At 39.7% G+C, this 24,851-nt stretch overlaps 1 protein-coding gene across 3 annotated transcripts in view; it reads right to left on the reverse strand.

Annotated features, from left to right (window-relative positions):
• The window catches only part of LOC137935986 (isoamylase 1, chloroplastic), a 32,854-nt gene continuing 8,003 nt past the window's right edge, over positions 1 to 24,851 (reverse strand). The window contains exons 9-19 of one of the 3 annotated variants that reach the window (XM_068780452.1): positions 18,994 to 19,065; positions 18,791 to 18,917; positions 18,507 to 18,593; positions 11,961 to 12,053; positions 11,592 to 11,747; positions 2,260 to 2,343; positions 1,963 to 2,043; positions 1,785 to 1,867; positions 1,057 to 1,174; positions 306 to 596; positions 1 to 216 (exon numbers count right to left, since the gene is read on the reverse strand). In XM_068780452.1, the coding sequence (XP_068636553.1) occupies positions 336 to 596; positions 1,057 to 1,174; positions 1,785 to 1,867; positions 1,963 to 2,043; positions 2,260 to 2,343; positions 11,592 to 11,747; positions 11,961 to 12,053; positions 18,507 to 18,593; positions 18,791 to 18,917; positions 18,994 to 19,065 (1,162 nt within the window). In that variant the 3' untranslated portion in view covers positions 1 to 216; positions 306 to 335. The other 2 variants (XM_068780451.1, XM_068780453.1) reach the window with 2 other exon arrangements.

The following is a 24,851-nucleotide window of genomic DNA, read 5'->3' on the forward strand; positions in this document are numbered from 1 at the left end:
AGTTTAATCGGATTGACTGTACCAGATCCGGCGTGCGTTGCCGATTGATAATCTGTAAATCATAATCGCCGTCCTCAGCGTCTTCGTCTTCCCCTCGGCAAGATGGAAAACCTCCGTGAAAGATGGAAGCCGAACTCTGCATCTCCCACGCTCAGTCTCTCTCTCGAACCTGGAAATCACCTGGCAGTAAGGTCTACCCCGTTCAAATGAGATTCCCTGCAACAAAGGCCAATTCTGATCCTAACTAGCCAAATCATATATAACCAATGATTTTAAAGAACTAAGCGCACTGAGTAAAACCTTACAGAAACTATGTACAACTGATATGAATATATCTAATCTGTTTCCGGACACAATAATAAAATAATAGACGAATAGCTTAGCATGGGATATAAGTTGGCGTTCAAGAAGTGCCCATATTGTTGAATGGCAATGTTCCTCTCAGGAGTATCTTCAGACATAAAATCATACGGTGCAGTCTTGCTGGTATCAACCAATGGCTCCCAACGGTTTCCAGAGCGTTCAGGCAGTGTTATGGTGAGAGGGAGGTGGCTTGTGTTGAAGGCAACATAAATTTCTCCCTTGATGGAATCAACCTGCTTCAATCAAGCATCGCAAAGATGGTAACGAGTTTCAACTCTCACAGAAGTGCAAAAAACCTTTTACGCTTTTTTTCTCTCTAATGGCGTTATCATAGATTGTAATACAGGCAACAGAACATAAGTGATGTCCTAATAATGCTGCTTCTGGTAATGAATGCATCTATTAGGGTGTCCTGTTAAGATGAGGTTCTGGTTAGGGTTCACAGAACTACTTGGTTAGATAAGTACCCCACTCTCTGCTCGTTCTTGATTATGGAAAACCTACAATATGCATGAAAAGGCATGAGGAAATGAATGAAGAGAACCGACTCTAAAAGAACAGGACCATGAGTTGAGGTTTGGAACTTCAAGCATCATCAAGAAGTAATTAGACAAAAAGCCGCCTGCCAAGTGCTGTTTATCTAAGCCACGTGAAAGTGAAAGATTAAATGGAGAGGAATATAGACAACTTTACCAATGAAAATGCCACAAATCTACTGGTTTCAGACCAGTCTGGCACGCCAGGCATATGACCATGCCACTGCAGACGTTCTGCAGTAAGGAAATCATCTTGACCAAGTGATTGACATTCTCTGTTTGTCATAGTAAGAGATACAACATCAAAGATAAGATATAGTATCAAACAAGAATAAAAGCAAACCCAGTGTTTCAAAAGTAGTGAGCAGCTTTCATTTGAAGGAGTGCCTCATTATTTGAAATGTCAGTTTGCCATATCCTTGCCACCCAAGTCCTTTATATCCTCATGCATTTCGGCTCTTTCCCTTTCTTTCTAAGGGATGCGAGAGATCAAGCAATTCAATTAATGAAAACAGATCTACAAGCTTATAAGACATCATCTTTGTTCTATTAAACTCAAGATCGTAATCCCAAATCAAAGATGTAATTATCTTACACAAATATATGGTTACAATTATCCCTTTTTTTTCAGTGGTTTCTCGGTGGTAGATCTACTTGATAATATCATAAACATCAGTGCACTTTCCAATTACTTTACTACTATTAGTGGAAATTCATTTCAAAATGTACTTCTTTATTTTGTTAAATTTTGAACTTTGGTGAAATTGCAGTGTTTTACATTATTGAATAATATTTCCCAGATCAATCATTGATGCTTATACAAATTACTTTCAATTTTCTATACACCTTTCATAACAGTGAGTTCTTTACAAAGTAGGTACTTACTGACGGAATTTTATCATGAGGCGGCAAAACCTGAAAAAGTCTGCTGAAGTTTCTTCCTTCTTATCCCATCTGAAATAATTTATCTGCAATGCAATGCTAAACTCAACTTAAGGAGATGGTTCCAAACATGTTTTCCATTTATCCACTATGTAGGATTGGGTAAGGATCAGGGAATCACATAGTTGTCATGACAATATGTATTGTTGTTGCCTCCTTTTGTATGACCATATTCATCGCCCATGTATATCATTGGAACACCCTAGGCACAAAAGGGATCAACATCAGAGAAGAAAAATCATTAGTCAATGGAAGTTATTGGAAATTGATTTCCTGGTATTTATGGAGGGATTAGAAAAAGAGTTGTACAAAATAAATCCTATAAGAAAGATAGAGGCAATTTAATAAATGAATACAGTTGTGCTTCAGAAAAAAAAAAAAGTCAATGTATTTGATATGCTACAATGTAGATGCTTACTTGGGAAACCATAAGGCAGAGAAAAAAATTTCGCATTTGCCTCTTCCTCAATCTCTTGACAAGCAGGCTTGCAAACTCTCCTTCCTGTGTACGGAAGAAAGACAAGAAACTAATGAAAGGAAATGCATAACTGGATATATGTGTTAGAGAGAAACTCATCACCATCAGTGCCTTATCAGAGACGATGTTGGACCAGCTAAAAGATCTACCTCCATTCTGCTCTATATGCTTTGCTAGTTCTAGCACTACTTTGACCTCTTCAAATCTTATCACCAGTCTCATCAATTTAATTTACTACCTTCCCCTATATCTAATGACCCTGAACTAAGTGTTTCCAATACTATAACTAGAACATGTTATTTTGAATCCCAGCTTCTTGGGTAACTTTAACTTCCTAAATACATATCCTTTTTTGTAGAACCCATTGAAAAATTTTGAAAATGAGAAACTCGTATTTCAGGGTGTGATTCTTTCAAACAAACTCCATGCAGGCAGAAATTAACATGTAACTTCTATAGAAGCAAGAGAACTACAGTGGATGTACTAGACTATTTCATCGCCCTTAATCATGATCAGTCAGAGTGCCTTTGGTCAAAGGAAAGACAAACGAGGTAGCTTAAGACCAAAAACATAATTGTTCTGCCTCCAAAAACATAATCATCGTGTATTTAAATTACTTCACCCAATAGCAGGTGTCAACACATTCCATTGCATATGCAGTGAAAACCAGACATTGACTCATCCATGCAGCCCACATTTGACAACTAGAAGATGGCACAGGAAAAACAACAAATGTAGTATGTGGCAAACAGAAAAGAACTTAATCAACTCTGGGGTGCAAAGCATATCCCTGCTCTTTTGTCAGAAACAACAAATCCTAATCTCAAGTTGGTTAATGGTCATTTTCAAAAAGTGGAGGATCGTCAGTTGATCCTCTGCCCAGATGAGCTCGCCAAAGATGCTCGCAAGGCATTCTAGGGTATGTCTGCATCGAATCTCCATAGGAATGCCTCAAACAGCCACCCACTGTCCTGAGAGGGGAGTTGTGAGATCGGGGCTCCAGTCGTCCCTGCTTAGGATAGGGGATCCCACTTCGTTCTTTAGTTTATGCAATTTTTGTCGGTCTTCTGCTGAGTTGAAGATGATAAGCCACTGTCTGTCTTGAATTCGGATGATGGTTTGGACTTCAATTGATGGTGCTCTTCTATGAATCCAGTGTCTTATTTGTTGGCCTGAGTAGTTTGCTGGATGGACATAGATGACTGCGGCCAGGGATAGTTTGCGAACTCCTTCAGTCACAGCTTGGGCTGGGAGGGTAAGAGAGTGCTTTTCATGTTGCAAGATCTGAGGGGGTGGTGGTGGTGGTAGTGGAGGACTGATATTTGGGCTGAAATTCGGTTGGGGGGCGGGGGGGGGGGGGTGAAGATATGGCCGTCTGTGTGGAATTGGTAGTTTTCTGGCATGGGGTATCAGGTTGGGAGGGGTTGTTTGAGTTTTGAGGATTCGAAGTAGAGTTTGGTGGAAAATTTTCCAGGCAAGGAAGAGAATCATACCCATTATCAACGAATCACGGCATTGGGTGATGGCGCATTCAAGAAGGCCACCGTGGTACTGGGTATGAAGCTGGAATTCCAGATCGCCCGTGAAAAGGGATCGTCCGAAGTTTCTTCCTGTCTTGCCTGTCTGGATCTTGTTGAAAATGGCCAAGAAAGTGTCCATGGCCCTGATCGGGAGAGAGACGTAAGATTTCTTTGCTCCAGATCGTGAGAGGTGCACAAAGCGCCCGTCCTACCTCATGGAGCCAGCATTTTTCCAGCACCCAAATCTTCTATTGTGGGAAATTATTACTTGTATACAATCTGCGTATATGGTTAATCATGTCGAAGGTTATAGATTTACCTTAAAATAGAGAAATGGGAATGGGGATCTTGATGGACAAAATATTACAAGACAAGATAGGAACATGTAAGATAGATTGTAGTATTAGATTCTTAAAAAGAAAAATAAAATCCTTTCCTGCATCTAGAGATAAAGACCCATCTGCAATACGCACTTTAAGATTAGCAGGACAAGGAGTATAGGACAAGAACAAAAGAGATAGCACATGAATCAACTATCCATAGTGTGTGTGATCAAGAGAAGAGTTAAGGGTGACAGAAAAATTACCTTTTTGAGCAAGTGAACTAGTAGGAGAGGTTTTGTGATTAGATTTGGATTGATTATATAATCCATATAGATGCTCTAACTATTCCTTACTGCATAAAGGTGTCTTGGAACTACTGGGATGAACTACTCCTAGACTTTGTGTAGCTACCTGCATACCTTTACCATTTTTGTTCTTCCAGTTAGGAGGTTTGTCATGTAAGCTCCAGCATAATTCCCTAGTATGTTTGGCTTATTGCAATAGTCACGCCTCCTTTTATCTCTCTCAACCACTTTCTCATTATCAACACTATTGGAACCAGACTTAGTTCCCACCAACACTAAGTTTTCCACATGTCAATTAATTTCTCCAAGACGAAGGTAATAAACAGAGATCAATTTTCATTTTTTGATCCCCTCATTTCTTCCCGATGCACATATATAAACGCTTAAGTTATATGTTACAGAAAATTACAATAATACCCTTATAGGTCATAAATACAAATATACGATAACATCCCCCCTCAAATTGATGCTGGTAAGTCAACCAATAACAATTTGCCAACCAAAAATTGATGTCGCTGCCAAGTCATTGCTTCGGTGAAGACATCAGCCACTTGGAGATCCGAAGAAATGTAAGGAAGAGATATCACCTGACTATCCAAGGTATCTCGGATAGAATGACAATCAACCTCAATGTGCTTGGTGCATTCATGGAAAACAGGGTTGGTGGCAATCTGAATAGCACTAGTGTTATCAGCATGAAAAGGGGTAGAAGTAGTCTGAGGGAACTCAAGCTCCTCAAAAAGACCGTGTAGCCATACAATCTCAGAACAAGCAGTAGACATGGCACGATACTTGGCCTCAGGAGAGGATTTAGAAACACTATCTTGTTTCTTACATCTCTAAGAAATTAAGGCATCACCTAAAAACATACACCAACCCGTAGTAGATTGACGTGTATCCGAACACCCCAGCCCAATCAACATCACTATAAGCAATAAGTTGAAGAGAGGAGCCTGTAGGAAAGAATAACCCACGAGTAGGAGAACCTCGAAGATAGCGGATGATGCGTCGAATTGCAGCAATATGGAGATAACGAGGAAACGACATAAACTGACTGACCTGATGAACGGCATAGGAGATATCAGGGAGAGTATTGGTCAAGTAGATGAGACTCCCAACCAGGTGCCGATAGAGAGTAGGGTCATCTAGAAGGTCCCCTTCATCTTTCCTGTATTCGACATTTACCTCCGTAGGAGTATCAACAGAAGAAGTGTCCTCTAAACCAGCCCAGGTAATAATATCTTGAATATACTTATATTGGTTTAAGAAAATACCATTGACTACAGTCCTAAGAAGTATGTGAGTTGGCCAAGATCTTTCATATGGAAAGTGGCATGCAACAACTGCTGAACCTTAGTAATCAAACCACAGTCAGTGCCAGCAATGATAATATCATCCACATAAACCAAGATAAGGACTATACCCAATGTCGACTTGTGGAAGAAGAGAAGAATCATACTGACTTTGTGTAAAGCTGAAGGTAAGAAGCGTATTGCGAAACTTCTCAAACCAAGCCCGGGGAGCTTGCTTGAGTCCATATAGAGAATGCCTTATCTTACAGACATCATGAGGAGAAAAAGTAGTCATACCACAAGGAAGCTTCATGTAGATCTCTTCTTAAAGATCACCGTGAAGAAACACGTTTTTCAGATCCATCTGATGCAGTTGTCACGACTAGGAAGCAGCAATAGCTAAGATAGTACGAATTGTGGTCATTTTGGCAACAAGAGCAAATGCATCCTCATAATTAATCCCATATTCCTGTTTGTTGCCCAGAGCTACTAGGCGAGCTTTGTACCGATCCAAAGAGCCATCTGAGCAAAGTTTTACAAAGAAAACCCATTTACTCCCAAGAGGCTTAAATGTAGGGGGGCAAGGAACAATATCCCAAGTATGATTCTCCTCAAGTGCTCAAAGTTCTGTTTGCATTGCATTCTGCCAACACTCATGTTCCATGGCCTGTTTGTAACAAGTGGGAATGAAAATAGAGGATAAAGTAGTCACAGGAGAGACAGTGGAGGAGAAACCATACCGATTAGGGGGCCGAGAAGGGCGAGTAGACCGGCGAAGAGTGGTGGAAGCTGGAGCAGGAGTAAGAACAAGCGCCAGGGCAAGATCGTGAGGGGGCACAGAGGAAGTGGAACCAGACTCATGTCTACTACGTCTTCCATACACAAAACCAGGTTTGAACCTTTCCACAATTGTCAGAGAATCATAAAAGATAGGCAGAAGAGATAAAGATGCAGATGGCAACTCAACATGAGATGGAAAGAAATATTGATTTTCAAAGAAAACCACATTCCTAGAAACACATATACGACGAACATGTGGATCATAACAAACATAACCCTTTTGAGGTATAGCATAACCAAGAAAACCACACACTTAACAAATTGAGTAGTAAGTTTAAGTCGTTCATGAGCAGGGAGATACACAAAACAAACACAACCAAATGTCCGAAGATCAGAATATGAAGGAGAATGGCCAAATAACTTAAAGAAGGGAGAAACATGATGTAATGTAAGAGAAGGTAAGTGATTGATCAAATGAACCGAAGTAGAAAGCGCTTCACACCAAAAACGAGAAGGAACAAATGATTCAAGTAAAAGGGTTCTTACAACATCAAGAAGGTGACGATTTTTTCGCTCAACAACACCATTTTGTTGCGATATCGAAGGACAAGAGCGCTAAGAGACGATCCCTTTGCTTTGAAGAAAGTCCTGAAACTCATTAGACATGTATTCGCCGCCAAAATCAAAATGCAAGACCTTGATGCTGGCAGAGAGCTGAGTCTCAAGAAGTGCAAAAAAATGCTTAAATACTAGAAAAACTTCGGCCTTAGCCTGTAGGAAGTAAACCCAAGTAAAGCGACTACAGTCATCAATAAAAGTAACAAAGTACTTGTAATGCACATGAGAAACAACAAGTGTAATCCCCCAAACATCAGTATGAATAATATCGAAACATTGTAAGGCATAAGATGCATGATGAGGAGGTAGAACTTTACTTATGCCAAGTTTGCATGATGGACATTCAAAAGAAAGATCAAGAGAAGAACATGTTTTATGTCCCAATAAACCAGAATTAAATAACTTACAAAGTACATCAGAGTTTGGATGGCTTAGATGTCTATGCCACATCTTAAGTCCAGAACCAACAACATTACATGCAAAGGAAAGGAAAGGAAAACTAGGACTAATGGTGGAAGGAAAAACATAAAGAGGAAAGAGTCGTCCCACTTTAGGCCTCTTCGAGATCATCGTCCCTAACACTTGATCCTGCACAACACAACTAGATCGAGAGAAATGGACATTACAGTTATTATCAACCAATTGACCAACAAAAATAAGTTTTGTGGAAGTCAGGAGACACAAAAACATCAGTTAAGGAAGAGGAAAGATCACCAACAGCACTGATAGGCAACTGCCATCAGCAGTGTTAATTTTCAGATTTTCATCATAATTTCTGACATTGGAAAGAGAAACGACAGTATTGGTCATATGGTTAGAAGTTCCGAGTCAAAATACCATGGCTTAGAAGAAACTTTGTGATTACCTGAGAGCCCAAAAGTAAAGAAAGCATAAATGATCATATGTTGTACCATCTCAGAAGTGAGTATGTGCGGGTTTGCTGAGGTTGTAGGGGCATAAATAGGAACAACCGGCGAGGCAGCCGACAATGCAGTAAAACTAGAGGCACCAGCGGAGGCATGATAAGCAGTACCCTGCTTCCTTTTAGGTCGAATGGGGCAGGCAGAGATGATATGACCCTATTTCTTGCAGTAGTTACAGAACTTCTTAGGACAATCCCAAGCAATATGGCCAAAAGCTTTACAACTAAAGCACTGAACAACACGCATGTCTCTTCCCTTATTCCTTCCTTGTGTTGCATAAGCTATAGTAACAAGGGCACTAACAGTAGCCCGATGTTCCATGCCAGCCTGAGTTACTATATGCTACTCCTCACGAAGAAGTTCACTGAAACAAGCATCTAGAGATGGAACAGGATGACGATTCATCAGATTAGAATGTGCAATTTCAAAATCGGAACGGATATTCATCAAGAATTGATCTCTCTTGCTTGTTTCATGCATTGGTTGAACAGCAAAGAGAGTTGCAACAGGAACATTAACATAAACAATGTCTGCATAGTCAGCCTAAAGGTTCTAAAAACCAGAAAAATATTCCTCAATGGAGAGTCTTCCTTGTGTGAAATTAGCCATCTCATACTCCAATTGAAAACGCCGAGCCGTGTTGTCTTGACGATAAACCTTGTTGAGGTAATTCCACATGTCAACTGCATTTTTATAAGGCCTCAGATTGAGAACAAAGTGAGGCTCAACGGAGTCAAGGATCCAGGTCATGACCCTAGCATCCTTGACTTTCCACTAGGACAAAGCCTCGACCTCTCGAGGTGCGGGATCACTCCCATCTATATGACCCCATAACTTTTTTCCCATAACAAATAAACGAAACTGAAATTCCCAGGAAGTGTAATTTTTACCCATGAAACGAATAGGGAACGAGTCTAACCTATCAGATGACATGATAAGAAGTTCTTGAGGGAACTGTAGTGAAAGAGTAGCCAACTGTATCGGTACCAACACACTGTATAGCAAACAAGAGGATCAACATCACGACAGAAACTACAACTACCGTATGTAGAGACACAAAGCCCAAAATTCAATCCAACAATTAAAAGACCAACAGCTGCAATAGCTAACCAGCAGCTATGGGCAAAGGAGGGCTTGAAAACAGAGGGGAACAAGGCCAACAGATTGAAGCTATATTCCACAGTCTGGAGTTTTTCATTTTTTATTTTATTTTTTGCATTGTAAACCCTGAACCCTAAACAAAAAAATCCAGGTTTGCTCATGCCCTCTCGCCTGTCCCCACTCTCCTCAAGTCCTAGGCGCCGACCATGGCAGCCTCCATTTCTGTCACTCTCTCTTGTCCCTCGCATCGCCTTCTATCTCCCTACAAATTATCAAGAGCACCTCCGAGATCCACTGCAAAACGAGCCTCTGAAATGAGAACCTCAACAGCAACCAAAAAAAACCCGAGCCTCCAAAATCCACTGTAAACCGAGAACCTAACTCATAGAGGAACCTCCGAAATCCACTACAAGACCCAGATGACGCCGCAAGACCCTTCGAAATCCACTACAAACAGAGAACCTAGATCTGAGATACGATGAACTGAGAAAGAGGGCGACAAAAACTCACCTCTAAGAGCACCGAAAGCGTCGAAGGATTACTTAGATGGCACCGATGATCTACAAACGCAGCTCTGATACCATGTCAATTAATTTCTCCAAGACAAAGGTAATAAATAGAGATCGATTTTCATTTTTCGATCCCCTCATTTCTTCCCGATGCACATATATAAACGCTCAAGTTATATGTTACAGAAAATTACAATAATGCCCTTATAGGTCATAAATACAAATATACGATAACACCACAATCAACTTTTCATGATCAAATTCTTTGTCACCAAATAGCTCTTTTTGATTTTCAACCCCTCAAACAAGAGTAAATGCTTGAGTAAGATCAGGAATAGGGTTTTTTTTACCAAGACACGGTCACATACCTAGTCAAATTCAGGATTGAGTTCCAACAAGAACGGGAACACACTCTCCCTTTCCAATACATCTTTTATTTTTTTGCATTCGTAGCAGATTCCACTTCCGCATGTTGATACATATCTAACTCTGTAAACAACCCTCACAATTTGTTATAGTAGTCTATAACACTTGAGGACCCCTGTTTTGTCTTGTAAACTTGTCACTTGATCTGAAAAATCTGTTAATTACATCCTATCTTGGAGTATGTTTTATGCACAACCACCAAATGTCCCTAGCAGTAGGGAGCAATAGATATGTCCTACTAATCTCAGGTTGCATAGAGTGTAGCAGCCATGACATAACAGTGGCATTGGCAGCCTCCCATGTCTCGTAGAACTTATCATTTTTTTATGGTGACTTTGCAATTCCATCCGCATATTTAAACCTTTCGTGACTCATCAAAAAGATTTTGGCGAATTAACACCACTCCATAAAGTTCCTTCCATTTAGTTTAATTGTAGAAATTTGAAGAGTGGGATTCTCAGGTTGAGTAGGAATTTGCTGGGGAATAGAGGTGATTGTAGAGGAGTCGAAAGTATCAAACATGATGGTTGGATGAGTTCCAAGATGACGGTGGTAGAGAAGCTAGACAGGAAAGAAAAACCTATCACTGCACCAAGGGAAAAACCTATCATTACACGACAATGAAGGCTAGTGAAAGGATTTCAACAAATAGAGATCTATAAAGGGGTGAAAAAAACTTTCCAATAACGAAGACCAGAAACAATAGTAACTGCCGGCAATTAAGGCCAGTGAAAGGATTTCGACAAATAGAAACCTGTAAAGGGGTGAAAAAAACTTTCCAATAATGAAAACCGGAAACAATAGTGACTGCTGGCAATGAAGGCCGGTGAAAAAGAAGAATTTAGAGCCTAGGCTCTAATACCATGATGAAAATGAAGAATAAAAAGTTCTTATTCAATTACAAATGACAACTACAATGGTTACGATATATATAACATAGGATGATGAATAAAAGGAAAGTTAATTATTTCGAACTAATCTTGCCTTTAATATAGAAGAGATTTCGACAAGACAATAAGAGAATAAATCTGGACAATAAGAGAATGAATCTGGACTTATTTCAACAATCACTTATTGTTTTAATTCATATTTACAGTTTTCCATGATTCTGCATCTAGGTCAATCCAGTTGGATCTATTAAGATTGGTGTTTCCTGACTTCAAGAAGGTATACTTTGTGTTAAATAGCTAAGAATTAAGTATATTCAATACCCTGCAATTCAGAATATTGAATCTATAACAAATAACAGAGAAACTAATGGGTTTGGTAGCAATTTGTTCATGAATCATAAAAGAAATCCGATAGACAAACTGACTAAATAAAGTACAAGTGTCAAACACAACAGATGATTGAACTCATCTTATCTATTGCAGTGCATAATGTGCTGAGGCCATATGCAGTACCATGGATGAAAAAAGGAGAAGCTTACTTTTTGAAATAATTTTCTCTGGGAAAAGGTAAAAAGAATGACCTACCTGCCCACAGTTCCAACTGTTATTATGGTTCTCTCCATCATTGTTGTTTTCACCATTTGACAAGTTGTGCTTACTATTATATGTCACTAAATCTGCCAAAGTAAATCCATCATGTGCACAAATGAAGTTGATGCTATTCCACGGTTTTCTTCCTTCCTGATTTGTATTGTCAGCAAGAAGTGTAGGCCTTAGAAAGAATTATACTTAACAGTAAAATTACATGAAGTATGTTATGATATCAGTCTCAAAATAGCTCATTATAAGCAAATATTTCGGGATATATAACCAGTAAAAAACAGCACAGTTCATCTAGTATTAAAGAAAACTGTTTTTATACAAAAATTCAATGAAAATAAATAAAATGATTACCTGGTACAGATTTGGGCTCCCACAAAGACATCGGGCAAAAGCCCCAGAAAATCCATCCATACCCTTGATAAATTGCCTTACTATATCACGATACTGAGTAACAAGAAAAGGCCACGAAAAAATCATAGTTAGAGCAAACAAGAATTTTCTAATCTTCAGACACATAGCAACAACTATTTATGCTTTATCTGACAATAACACACATTGACTCCTAATTTTTTCCCCTTCATGCTCCATAGTTTAAATTTCTCCAGTCAAGTTCGAGTGAGGACCTTCATCATGTTTATCTCATTCAGGAGTATAAATGAGCAAAACCCAGCAGTATGTTTCCTGAATGACAGTCTTAGACTTGTGTAAAGTACACCAGATAGGGTCTTGACAGGACAGTATTCACATCAGATCTGTGTTTTCAACATCAAAATAAAGAGCTATTGACCTTATCACAGCATCAAGAGTTAAGGTAAACGCACAGTGAAGACATTCTTTTCTTGATAAAAGTGATAATTTATTAAAGGAAACCAGAAAACAGCAACGAACTAGAGGAGGTTTCCCTTTACAACAAGGAATTGGAAGGAGGCTCTTTTTTTAGCAAGGCCATCAGCTAAGGAATTAGCTGAGTGGGGAACATGGGTCCAGATACAAGAAAGGTTAGAAGTCAAGTCTGTAATACAGTGGAATACATGCCAATGGCACCATGGAGGGGTCGCAAAAGAAGAGCACCAGTTTATAACAACTGGGGAATCTCCTTCAACAATGAGAGGGCCTTGAAGACGATCTCGAAATATGGCAAATCCATGGTAAAGGGTGAGGAGTTCAGCAGCAGTGGAGTCTGAATTTCCCATTAGCATAGGAGATCAGAATGGAGCCATCCCAATCACGGAATGCACTGCCAAAACCAGCTGACCCGGGGTTTCCACGAGCACTTCCATCCAAGGGATACAAGCAGCAGGGTGATGGTGCCCAGCCAAGTTAGCAATATAGCGCCAGTTGGACAGCAAGGATATCCCAGCAAAATTGTTGAAGTCCTTCCAGGAGTGCAACCAGGAAGATATATGGCCCACTGCCAGATTCGATACTTCATCAATGGTATGGTACTTCTGATTAAAGCGTTGGTTATTCCTTTCCGGCCATAGAATAAACGGAATATAGCCCAGGCATGCAGAAACCAGAATCTTTCCCAACTTGGGGAGAATAGGATCCAAGAGGGCCACACAGACTCCGAGTAAGCTTTTGAGCATACAGAACTACAGGCCGACGAGCTGAAAATTTTTGGCCCAAACACAACCACACAAATGGCAGTGCATGAGGAGATGCTGCAGTCTCATCTCCACACAAATGGCAGTGCATGAGGAGATGCTGCAGTCTCATCTCTCTGATTACAGAAAGGGCAAAGACTGCAAGGGGGGGGGGGCAGAGATCCATGCTTTCGAAGGTTGTCAGCTTTCAGAATGTAATTGTGAAGGGTGCACCATAAAAAAAACTGAACCTTCGAAGAGGGGGGGGGGCAGAGATCCATGCTTTCGAAGGTTGTCAGCTTTCAGAATGTAATTGTGAAGGGTGCACCATAAAAAAAACTGAACCTTCGAAGAGGGGGGGGGGGGGGCAGAGATCCTCCAAGCGATGGCAGCATCATGACTCGGACTGCTGACGAGCCATCCAGTGATGAGCAAGTATGTCGAGGATACGGAGAAGGACCCACTTGCGTCAGGCATCTAGAGAATTTTTTTGTGCTGAGCAGGGGCCAGATGACAGTGACTCAGCATCTGATAGGCCCTGTCTGCAGTGAAAATCCCAGCTACCCTGGGAGGACCAAAAGTCAGCAACAGTACCCTGTCTCTCAGCACTGATGGGGAGCAAGGATGCAAAGGAATTGCACAGCAGCTTCCCGTAGCACCAGTTGTCAAACAAGAATCTAATAGATTTCCCGTTTCTAGTGAAGAAACTGGTACCCTCATGGAAAGTGCTGAGAAGAGGAAAGTAAGACCGCCAAATTGCATTGTGCACATGATTAAACCTCCAGAACAACTTTAGCAGGCAGGTAATTTTCATGTTTTTGGTTAACCAAAGACCCAGCCCACTGAATTTCTAGGGTCTGCGGACCTCCACCCAGCTAACCAGATGGTATTTGAAGGTGTTGCTGGAACCCTTCCAAAGGAAACACTTCCGGAGACGATCAATTTGATTGCAGACTGCCGCTGGACAATGGATGAAGGAGAGGAAGTAGGTAGGTATGCCATCAATTGCTGCCTGCAGCAGCGTGAGTCTACTGTCAAACGCCTAGGCTCTGACATCTACCAGCTGTTGAAAGGAGGCAACCCCGCCAAGTGGCTAACAATCGTTCAAGCTTCTCAATGATCGGGGCCCATAGCTGTTTGAGGGGTCTACAATCAAAAATGGAAAGCCGAAGTTGAGTTATAGGAAGGACGAGGTCATGGCAGAGAGAGTATCGTCGTCAATGTGGTAGCCAAGTATAGATGTTTTGCTCCAATTGACTTTTTCACCCGAGGTGAGCTCAAAGAGAAATGGTATCATCCGCAAATTGAAGTAGGGGGATGTCGAACTCAGGCGAGTTGGAGATCGGTTGTAGCCATCCAGCGGCCTTAGCAGAACGAATCATACTCAATAGGTATTCGGCCAAAATATTAAATAGCATTGGGCATAGAAGATCCCCGTGTCTAATACCCCTAGATCCCTTGAAGTATCCCGAGATAGAGCCACTGAGGATGAGCAAGTAAGATGCTAAAGAGACACAGCTATGAATCCAAAATCGCCATTTAAGGCCGAACCCCATCGTGCCCAAAAGGTCATCCAGGAGTGGCCAGTTAACCCTGTCAAACACCTTCTCCAAGTCCAATTTCAAGGAAAATACATACTCTGGATTTGAGGTTATCAATTTGAATTTAGTATTCAAAACAAGTATCCTGAAAGTAGAAGAGGAAAAAGAGTTTTGGACGAGGAGCAGGTTTGATGCCTTGGAATCCAAGCCAGAAAGGTCTGTCCAACTTCTTTATAATTAGGGTTTAAGTGAAATTTACTAAAGGACAAAATTGCCCCTCAATACTCAAACTTACATATCTCCTAAAATACATGTCTAAATTGAATGAAAACATAACTAGAGATAACACAAGACATTCTCTATCTAATAAACATACCGTAAGAGAAAAATGTAATGTGGAAAATATGGGAAATAACCAAAATACCCCTGAACTTGTATTTTAATACTCCCCCTCAAGCAGGAGAGTAGATATCAAACAATCCTAACTTGTCACTAATGGATACATGTTCACATCTTCCCAAAGACTTGGTAAAATATATGTCCCAACTGGTCTGAAGACTTTACATAAGGAGTTACCACCTTCCCTTGCATAACTGCATCTCTAATGAAGTGGCAGTCAACCTCTATATGTTTCATTCTCTCATAGAACACAAGGTTGCTGACAATAAAAATAGTTGTTTGGTTATCACAATTCATAACTATAGGGTCAGATAACGTAAAACCAAACTCAAGAAGCACGGATTTAATCCACATAAGCTCACTAACTGTATGAGCCATTGCTCGATACTCGGCCTCTGCACTGGACCTAGCCACAACTGTCTGTTTCTTATTTTTCCAGCTTACGAGGTTGCCTCCAACAAAACAACAGTAGTTTGACGGAGAACATCTATACATCTTACTCCCAACATAATCGACATCAGAATACCCAAGTATATCAACTTTCTCATTATGAGTATACAGAAGACCTTTTCGAGGTGCACCCTTCAAGTACTTCAAAATCCTCTGAGTAGCTTCTAAATTAACTTTTTGAGGAATTTCCATGAACTGGCTCACAACTCCCACAACAAATGAGATATCTAACCTGGTAACTATAGCATAGATCAGTTTACCTACTAATCGTCGGTATTGAGTTTTATCCTTGAGTGTATGACCCTAGGTGTCATGTAGATTATGATTAACTTCCATAAGGGTGTCTATGGGTTTAACACCTAATAAACCATACTCTTGTAACATATCCAATATATATTTTCTCTGAGAAAGAACAATATCTTGTTTTCTACAAGCAACTTCAATGCCAAGGAAGTATTTGAGAGAGCCCAAACCCTTTGTCTAAAAATGTGTGGCCAAATATTGTTTAACTTCTGTAGTACCATCAAGATCATCACCAGATAACACAATGTCATCTAAATGGACAAACAAAACCACCATATCAGTCTTCTTTTTCAGTAGGAACATGTAATGATCACAATGGCTCCTATAGAATCCAAACAGTAGTACCACATCACTAAACTTTTCAAACTAGGCCTGTGGACTTTATTTAAGTCCATAATAGTCTTCTCCAGCTTACTTCTCCTGTCTCCCCCTGAACAACATAACTAGGAGAGCGTTCCATATACACTCCCACATGTAGATCACCATATAGAAAGACATTCTTCATATCGAGCTGAAAGAGATGCCAACTCTTATTAACAGCCACAGATATTAAGATACATAACGAAGAAAGTCGGGCTACAGGAGAGAATGTCTCAAAGACATCAACTCCAAAAGTCTACGTATACCCCTTCGCTACTACAATGAACACCTTTCCTATCCCCCTGATCATTTCGGCCACAGCCACGGGTAGAGTAAGAGCGACCTGTACCTCCATTATTACCACCATGAAACTAACCATCAGGCTTACCACTAGAAAACTGAAGTTAAGAACAGCTACTTCTAAGAGCTCCACCTGACTCATTCTTATTTACAATTGCACCTTCAGCTTGAAGAACTCTGCTAAAGGCTTGCTCAAAGGTGGTCACATCCTAAATGACCAATAGCTGGACTCTAATAGCATCATACTCAGGCCCCAAACCATCCAAAAATCGGGTTACTTGAATCTGTTTTTCTTTCTTATGAATGTCTTCAACATTCATAGTAAAATTATGGAATGTACTAATCTCCTGTAGTACTCCCCTCATCTTATTGAAATAATTTGTCACTGTACCTATATGCTTCATATTAAATAACTTCACATATAACTCATAGATCTTTGACAAATTACTTTCTTGAGACAAAATGGAAGCCAAGGTAGTCCACATTGCCTTAGTAGTACTACAACTCAAAATCTAGTAACTAAATCTTGATTCCATACTATTAACCAACCAGGTCATTACTAAATTACCTTCTGCCACCCAATCTTTAGTAACAGGCACCGGGGGATCATCGGTTATATATTTTGCCATTCTCTGGCCCTCAAATACATCAAAACTGATTTGAACCAGTTTACATAATTCGATCCATTCAACCCGATCATAGTTATCTACATAGACTGAGAAAATTTCACATGTAAACTCTCAGCAGTCCTCTAGACAGCAACTCGTGTGCTGGAATCAGCCATTAAATATAATCGAACACCACAATTTAGTACACTAGAGTGTCAATTAACCAAAGGAAACACTTTCCCCAAATTTCTATGTTTGCGCAGTCAAGTGGGCCCCACACCGAATTCAAATAGGGCAATTCAGCACCCAATTCATTCAATTTTGAACCAATAGTGATCAATTTCAGCAATTGAGACCATAGATCGATGAAAGAATGACCTAATTGCAAGAAACCAGATGACACGGGCTATATGGATGATGACGCAAGCACTAGGTTGATGATGCAGGCAGATTTGAGAAATTTCCTTAGATTAGGATCATCAAACACTTCTAAATCCCAACAATCAATCAAATAGAAACAGCAATCATTAGCCAATAGGGTAAGATAGGCAGAAAAAAGGAAAAATTGAATTTTTTTTACACTATAAATCCAGAAATTTGGGAATACCCTTCAAGGAGCTTACTGAAAATGGAGAGGAGATCCAAAAAATCGAAAGAAACCCGCCCAAGACTTGTGTTACTGCTCTAATACCATGAAAAATATGTGATTTAGGAGAAAATAGAAGAGAAAAAAAGAGTTCTGGAAGAGGAGCAGCTTTGCTGCCTTGGAATACGAGCCAGAAAGACCCGTCCAACTTCTTTATAATCAAGGTTTAAGTGAAAATTTACAAAAGGACAAAAATGCCCCTCAATACTTAAAATTACATATCTCCTAAAATACATGTATAAATTAAATGAAAATCTAACTAGAGATAAAATAAGACATTCTCTATCTAATAGCCATACTATAAGAGAAAAATGTAACGTGGAAAATATACCAAAATACCCCTGGACTTGTATTTTAACAATAATAATGAATGTTTTAGTAGCTGGTAAGAATTTGTTATGTTTGTGTAATACAAATAAAGGGACAAGAATGTGGTTTTGGAATTAGATGTGGTAGGCACCAAATACGGGTAAATTATTCAATCAGTGTACAGTAGCTGCGAGTCAGGCTAGGCAGTCAGCCATGATTATAACACTACTAACAGATTTTGAAGCTGCTCTTCATAAATTCAGACATTTTGAGACTCTGAGGCTTTATATTCTTCAGCTACCCTCAACTCTTCATATTGTTTTAACATCTGTTAGAGAATAATATTAACCTGAAATAAAATAAATTAAGACAGAATACACCAGGTGCAAAACAACCTTTCCATTCCATTCTGACCAAATACCCCAATGAGGAAAACTACTGACTTGGTAAAGCCCTCCTGCATCCCACGCCTCAGCAATAAGCTGTTACCAGGAAATTACAGAACTTCAGTTTGCTTCTTGCAAAGAAAAATCTTAAAACCACTGAAGATTTTGGTGTTAATTCCTCAAATGTGGCACCAAATTATTCAAAACACGTTTCAGGGATAAAGCAGTAAAAAACAGTAAGTTTTATTGCTGAGGGCCAAGAGTTGCAACGAAAGACATCATGACAGAGGTACCTTAACACCTCGAAGGATTGGATCATTACTAATCATATCTAATAATGGTGGGCTACTTAGTGGGGTCCCAGTAGTCAGCAGATCACCTTCAGTTGGATTACCATATACATTAACTGCATCCAGTAGACTTCAACAAGAAGCATAATTAGCAATATCCTGTGTAGTAGAAAGAGGAATTGCTGTAGAAAACACAGAAATTGAACCTGCTACTCCGGGTCATGATAGAAGCCAGATCAAATCGAAAGCCATCCACATGAACTTCTGTTACCCAATATCTGTTTCAAGGGAAAGTTGTAAAATATCAATGAACCCCATTCTAAGCAAAAGAAAGAGATGATAGAACTAGCAGAAGCTGAAAAGGTTCATAAAGATAAATGTCACCTTTCAATGAAACACCACACATAAATTGAGAGAAAATGTTTAGTATATAGTCCAGACACATTGCTAAGTCCTATGTCTTTATATGAAAAAGGAATAATATTGAACATTAGAGAGAGAGAAAGTGAGGGAGAGAAGAAGGAGAGAAAAAGAATGAGAGAAGAGAGTCTGAAATAGGTTCCTTGGGGGTCGACCCATCTTCTTTTATTCACTTAAGTAAAAGACAATTAAAAATATGCCCATAATCAATTACACTTCACTAAAACACTTATATCTCTCAATATACATACTTAAATTACACAAATTTGAACTAGAGGTAGATCGAAACATGTTGAACAATATACTATCTACTCTGGAGATTACAGCTAATGTAAAATGACGAAGCTACGGTTCAATTGATCTTCTAACACTCCCCCTCAAGCTGGAGTATATGTATCCCTAAGTCCTAACTTGCCACATAAAAATTCAAACTCAAGTTTACCCAATGATTTAGGAAACACATCTGCCATTTGGTCACCAGAAGATAAGTCACATAACATCCAAGCGCTTCTGTCTAGAAGAGCCTCCATCTCAACATCCATGACCAACTTCTACTAAGGGAATAAGAGAGCATCTTGAACAGAAGAAGGAATAGTGCAAGAAGACAGTAACAAAACAAACTGGTTGTACTGGTCTAATGGTGAATCAAAGGAAACAAAATTAGATAGGAGATTTTGTGTGCCTTTACGCACATCTTTCCGAAGCACAATAGAAAGGTGTAAATCACTTACCTTCAGATTAGAAAGTAGGGAGATTCATGGCCCGGTGTGAGAGAAAGAACTGAAGTCAAGTGTTGAGTTCTATGAGATACCTGTAGTGGTTTCTCATAGTGGCATCATACAAAGGAATAGGAACAACCTCCACAAAAGGGGGAACAACTAACTCTGCACCTATAGTAAATGGAGACACATCTACGGTGAGTGAAGCAAAGAATAGAGTATGGTGGGGCTGCTAGTATGCCCATTGGGCCCCGATGGATCCACCAATTATGGTCAAAATTATTTTTATTTTATCTTTCCTAATTTTACTGGATTTGATCAAATAGTGATCTTATCTATTTTGAATTTTGAATTTTAAATTTCAATTCAAATTTTAGTTTATCTTTTCCAATTTTATTGGATTTGATCATATAGAGATCTTATCTATTTTTAATTTTAATTTTAATTTTAGTTATTTAAAGACTGTAACAAGATGTTGAATTCAGCTTTAATAATGAATTTTTGAAACCTCCCTGTTTCGGGTCTCTCCCTCCCCTTTTTCCTTCTTTTTCCCCTTCTTCTTCTTTCTTCTCTATTCTCCTTCTTCTAAATTATTCTTCTCTATTCTCCTATTTCTGATTCTGATACCTTTCCAATATGACATTATCTCATTTTGCATATGACAATTAAATCTATGCTTCGTTACATATTCATCCCGCATTAGTTTGGTATCAAAGCGAACGATTCCATCCATTTTTGTTGCTCCTCTCTTCATCTTCCTCCTCTTTTGTCTTTGTTTATGAGCAGTGTCGCTAAACGTTCTAGAAAGAATCATTGTTGTTTGAACTACCCAACTTCCCTACCTTCGATTTACTCTCACCACCGGACGAAGCATAAAAAAAGCTCTAAGACGTCGTCACTAAGCTAACCAGACCATCCCAACGACATCGTTGACCGAGCTGTGAGCCGTGAGCTCCCCGTCGCCACCCCACCCCTGCCCTCTTCCCGCTGTCATTTCCAACCCTGGCAGCCATCGTCATTATCTTCCTTCTAGCCATCATCACAGCACTGCCACTAGTTGTTCGCCACCGTCGTCAACCTCCATCCACTCTCCTTCAGTGTCGTCTCTCGTAGAAATCTTCGTCCAACTGATCGTTGGCTGCACCAGAGACGTTATCCAGATTTTGCCGTTGCCGCAGACCACTCACGTTGTCACCGATCGACATGTTCGAACCATTCGCCGTCGCCGACTAGTCTTTTCGCCCCTTCCACCATCGCTCAACCTCCAACCCTGTTGTCGGCTCGTTGAACTCCAATCAGCGCAGCCGATCTTTACATTGTCACCAAAATCCCCTTTTTTTCGTTATCACCACCATCGGTCAACCTCGTCGAGCCAACGCCGCCGCCATCACAGTTCATCTTCTCCATCTATAGAGTAGTTAGGGGGAAAAATAAAGATCACCAACACCCCCCCCCCCCCCCCCCCCCTTCCCACACACACACACGTTTGCATGTGCAAGTCCACACGTACAAAGAAAAAAAATTCCAAAGAAAAAAAAAAATCTCCCCCATTTGCGAATTTTGGGTTGCATACGAATAAATTTGGACCTCATTTGTTGAGGTATTATCCACACCCTCACACCAAACTCGACGGAGTCAATTTCTCCAATAGTGGGAGAATTGGTGGGGACACCAGTATGCCCATTGGGCCCCAGTGGACCCACCAATTATGGTTAAAATTATTTTTATTATATCTTTCTTGATTTTATTGGATTTGATCAAATAGTGATTTTATCTATTTTGAATTTTAAATTTCAATTCGAATTTTATCTTTTTTTATTTTACTGGATTTGATCAAATAGTGATCTTATCTATTTTGAATTTTAAATTTTAATTTTAGTTATTTAAAGACTGTAACAAGATGTTGAATTCAGCTTCGATAATCAATTTTTGAAACCTCCCTGTTTTGGGTCTCTCCCTCTCCTTTTTCCTTCTTCTTCCCCTTCTTCTTCTTTCTTCTCTATTCACCTTCTTTTAAATTATTCTTCTCTATTCTCCTATTTCTCCTTCCGATACACCATTCCGATACGACATTCTCTCATTTCTCATACGACAATTAAATCCACACTTCATTATGTATTCGTCCCGCATCAGTTTGGTATCAGAGCAAACGATTCCATCCATTTCTACTCCTCTCTTCTTCTTCCTCCTCTTTTGCCTTTGTTTTGGAGCAACATCGCCAAATGTTCTAGAAAGAATCGCTGCCGTTCGAGCTACCCAACTTCCCTGCCTCCGATTTACTCTCACCATCAAACGAAGCAAAAAAAAAAAAAAAAAAACTCTGAGACATCGTCGCTAAGCCAGCCAGACCATCCCAACGTCGTCATTGACTGTACTATGAGTCGTGACCCCCCCTTCCCGTAGTCATTTCCGACCCTGGCTGACATCGTCATCAATTTCCTTCCAGCCATCGTTGCAGCACCTCACTGAACAATCGCAGCACCGCAATTAGCTGTTCGCCGCCATCGTTGTCAACCTCAATCCACTCTCCTTCGGTGTTGTCTCCCGTAGAAATCTCCGTCCAACTGATCGTTGGCCGCCCTAGAGACACTATCCAGATTTCACCGTTGCCGCAAACCCTTCACATTGTCACCAATCGACATGTTCGAACCATTTGCCGCCGCCGACTAGTCTTTCTGACCCTTCCACCTTTGCTCAACCTCCACCTGTTGTCGGCTCGCCATAGCCCAATCAGCACTTCCACCTCTACCTCTAGATGATTTTGAGGAGCCCACAGTATAGAGTGTAGATACAAGAACACTAGTCACATCTTACTTAATTGGGATATAATAGCAGACTCTATGGGCAAGATTCTACTAAAGGCTATAGACAAAGACTAAACATCCTTTGAGGCTAATAGTTGTGCCCTGATAGCATAAAATTTTGGCCCCAGGCCATCTAGAAATTTTGCAATATGTACCTGTCCATGTTGTTTCCTAGATTCCCTTTCATCAATAGTAAAGAGATGGAAAACATTTACCTCTTGTAGTATACCAATCAAGTCATTGTTGTACTCTGTAACAGACATCTAACCTCTCTTTGAGGCTAAACAGTCTAGCATGTAGCTCATACACTCATGAAAAGTTTCTCTCCTAAGCATAAATATATTCTAAGGATACCCACATCTCTTTAGCAATGTCACAATTCATTACCTGATTCCTCAACTTGGAATTAATGTTGTTAATCAGCCAGGTCATCACCTCACTATCCTCAACTTCTCAATCATCATTTAACAGGATAAGAGGGTCTTACCTAATGAATTTGAACTTACTCTTAGCCTTCAAGTATATCCTAATTGACTTTGACCAGCTAAGATAGTTCTAGCCATTTCGTATTTTATAAGTAATTAGGATTGTATCATTTCCCTCGAAACTTCCAGATTCCTTTGAAGGAGTGATTACTTGACAAGAATCAGCCATAAGTATCACCAACAATGACAATTAAGCAAACAAAGCTTCAATCACAAGATAGGTGCGCAGGGTAGTCGTGCCCCACTTCTCAGAAATTAGGGTTTTTATGCACATTTTTGCAAAAACAAAAAAAAAAAAAACAAATTCATTCCAATATCAACCAACTAATATTGCAAATCGACGAAAACTAGGGCTGACATCACCTTACCAGTGGATGATGCACCCAGAAAAGCCCAGTATTTGGCTGTTTCCCAAGTCAAAAATCCCTCTAGGACTCTATCTCAATATTAGACTGCACCCAAATGCAGTAGATGCCTAAAGTTATGGCAAAAAAAAAAAATGAGAAAAGGCCCGTTTTAGTCAACTAGTCACGCACAAACCTCAAAAAATCCCCTTTCTTGAATTTGCAAGCTTCAATGAAGAAAGAAGATGGAAGATGAAGGCTTGTATCCAAGATCTACTGAACTGATACAATGAAAAAGGAGTAATATTGACAATTATAGAGAGAGAAAGTGAGGGAGAGAAGAAGGGGAAAAGAATGAGAGATCAGAGTCTGAAATTTCTCTCCTTAGGGGTAGTGCTCGACCCTATCTTCTTTTATTCACTTAAGTAAATAAATTACAAATATGCCCCCTACTCACTTACACTTCACTTAAACCCTTATATCTCCCAATATACAAACTCAAATTACACAAAATTTGAACTAGAGGTAGATCTAAACATGCTGAACAATATAATGTCTACTCTGGAGATTACAGAGAGAGTTAAATGACGAAACTACCCTTCAGCTGATCATCTAACACTATATATAAGATGTTGGTATCCCATGCACAGAAATGTAAGTGTAATAATCGCCCAAGATCCAAGTTTTTACAAGTAAATTTACAACCAAAGTTACTTAAGTTGAAACCATGATAGCCTCAGTTTCTGAAGTTTCCATAAAATATGGTATTGTTCTACATATCATGCCTCTAGCTCAGAGTATTGAAGATTTTTACTGTTCCTCGCCTTTGACCTGTTTTTAGTCCAGTATGTATTCATGGCAGATAATGTGAATTTATCTTGACCTAATGACTACTTGAATGATAAAAGCTAATCAAAAGAGAACAAGTTGAGCATTCACGTTGTATATGTTAATATGGCTCCATAGTTAACTCTTACAAGCCCAAGAATCTTACAGATAATTAATGCCTTAGACTTCTCTCATTGGAGAAACACTGGCCACGATCTTGCTAGGTTCAAGAGGTATGACCTACAATGATCTTAATATTTTTCAAGGAAATAAAGCTCTCATCCCACTCTTGCCAGATTCAAGAACAATGAAGAGAAGATAGGACACAAACTATTAGAAGTTCTTAGTGAGGTTCTTGCCTTTTCTCCCTTGGTGACACCACAAGATGACAATGTATGAAATCAACAAGCAAAAAGCAATAGGAAATGTAAAACTTTATGGTGCTCTAAGATGCCACACTTTTT

Source organism: Aristolochia californica, unplaced genomic scaffold, assembly GCF_029961685.1.
Source record: "Aristolochia californica isolate CCGP_79_NKW_82.1479 unplaced genomic scaffold, dmAriCali1.0.hap1 SCAF_7, whole genome shotgun sequence".
NCBI classification, from domain to species: Eukaryota; Viridiplantae; Streptophyta; class Magnoliopsida; order Piperales; family Aristolochiaceae; genus Aristolochia; species Aristolochia californica.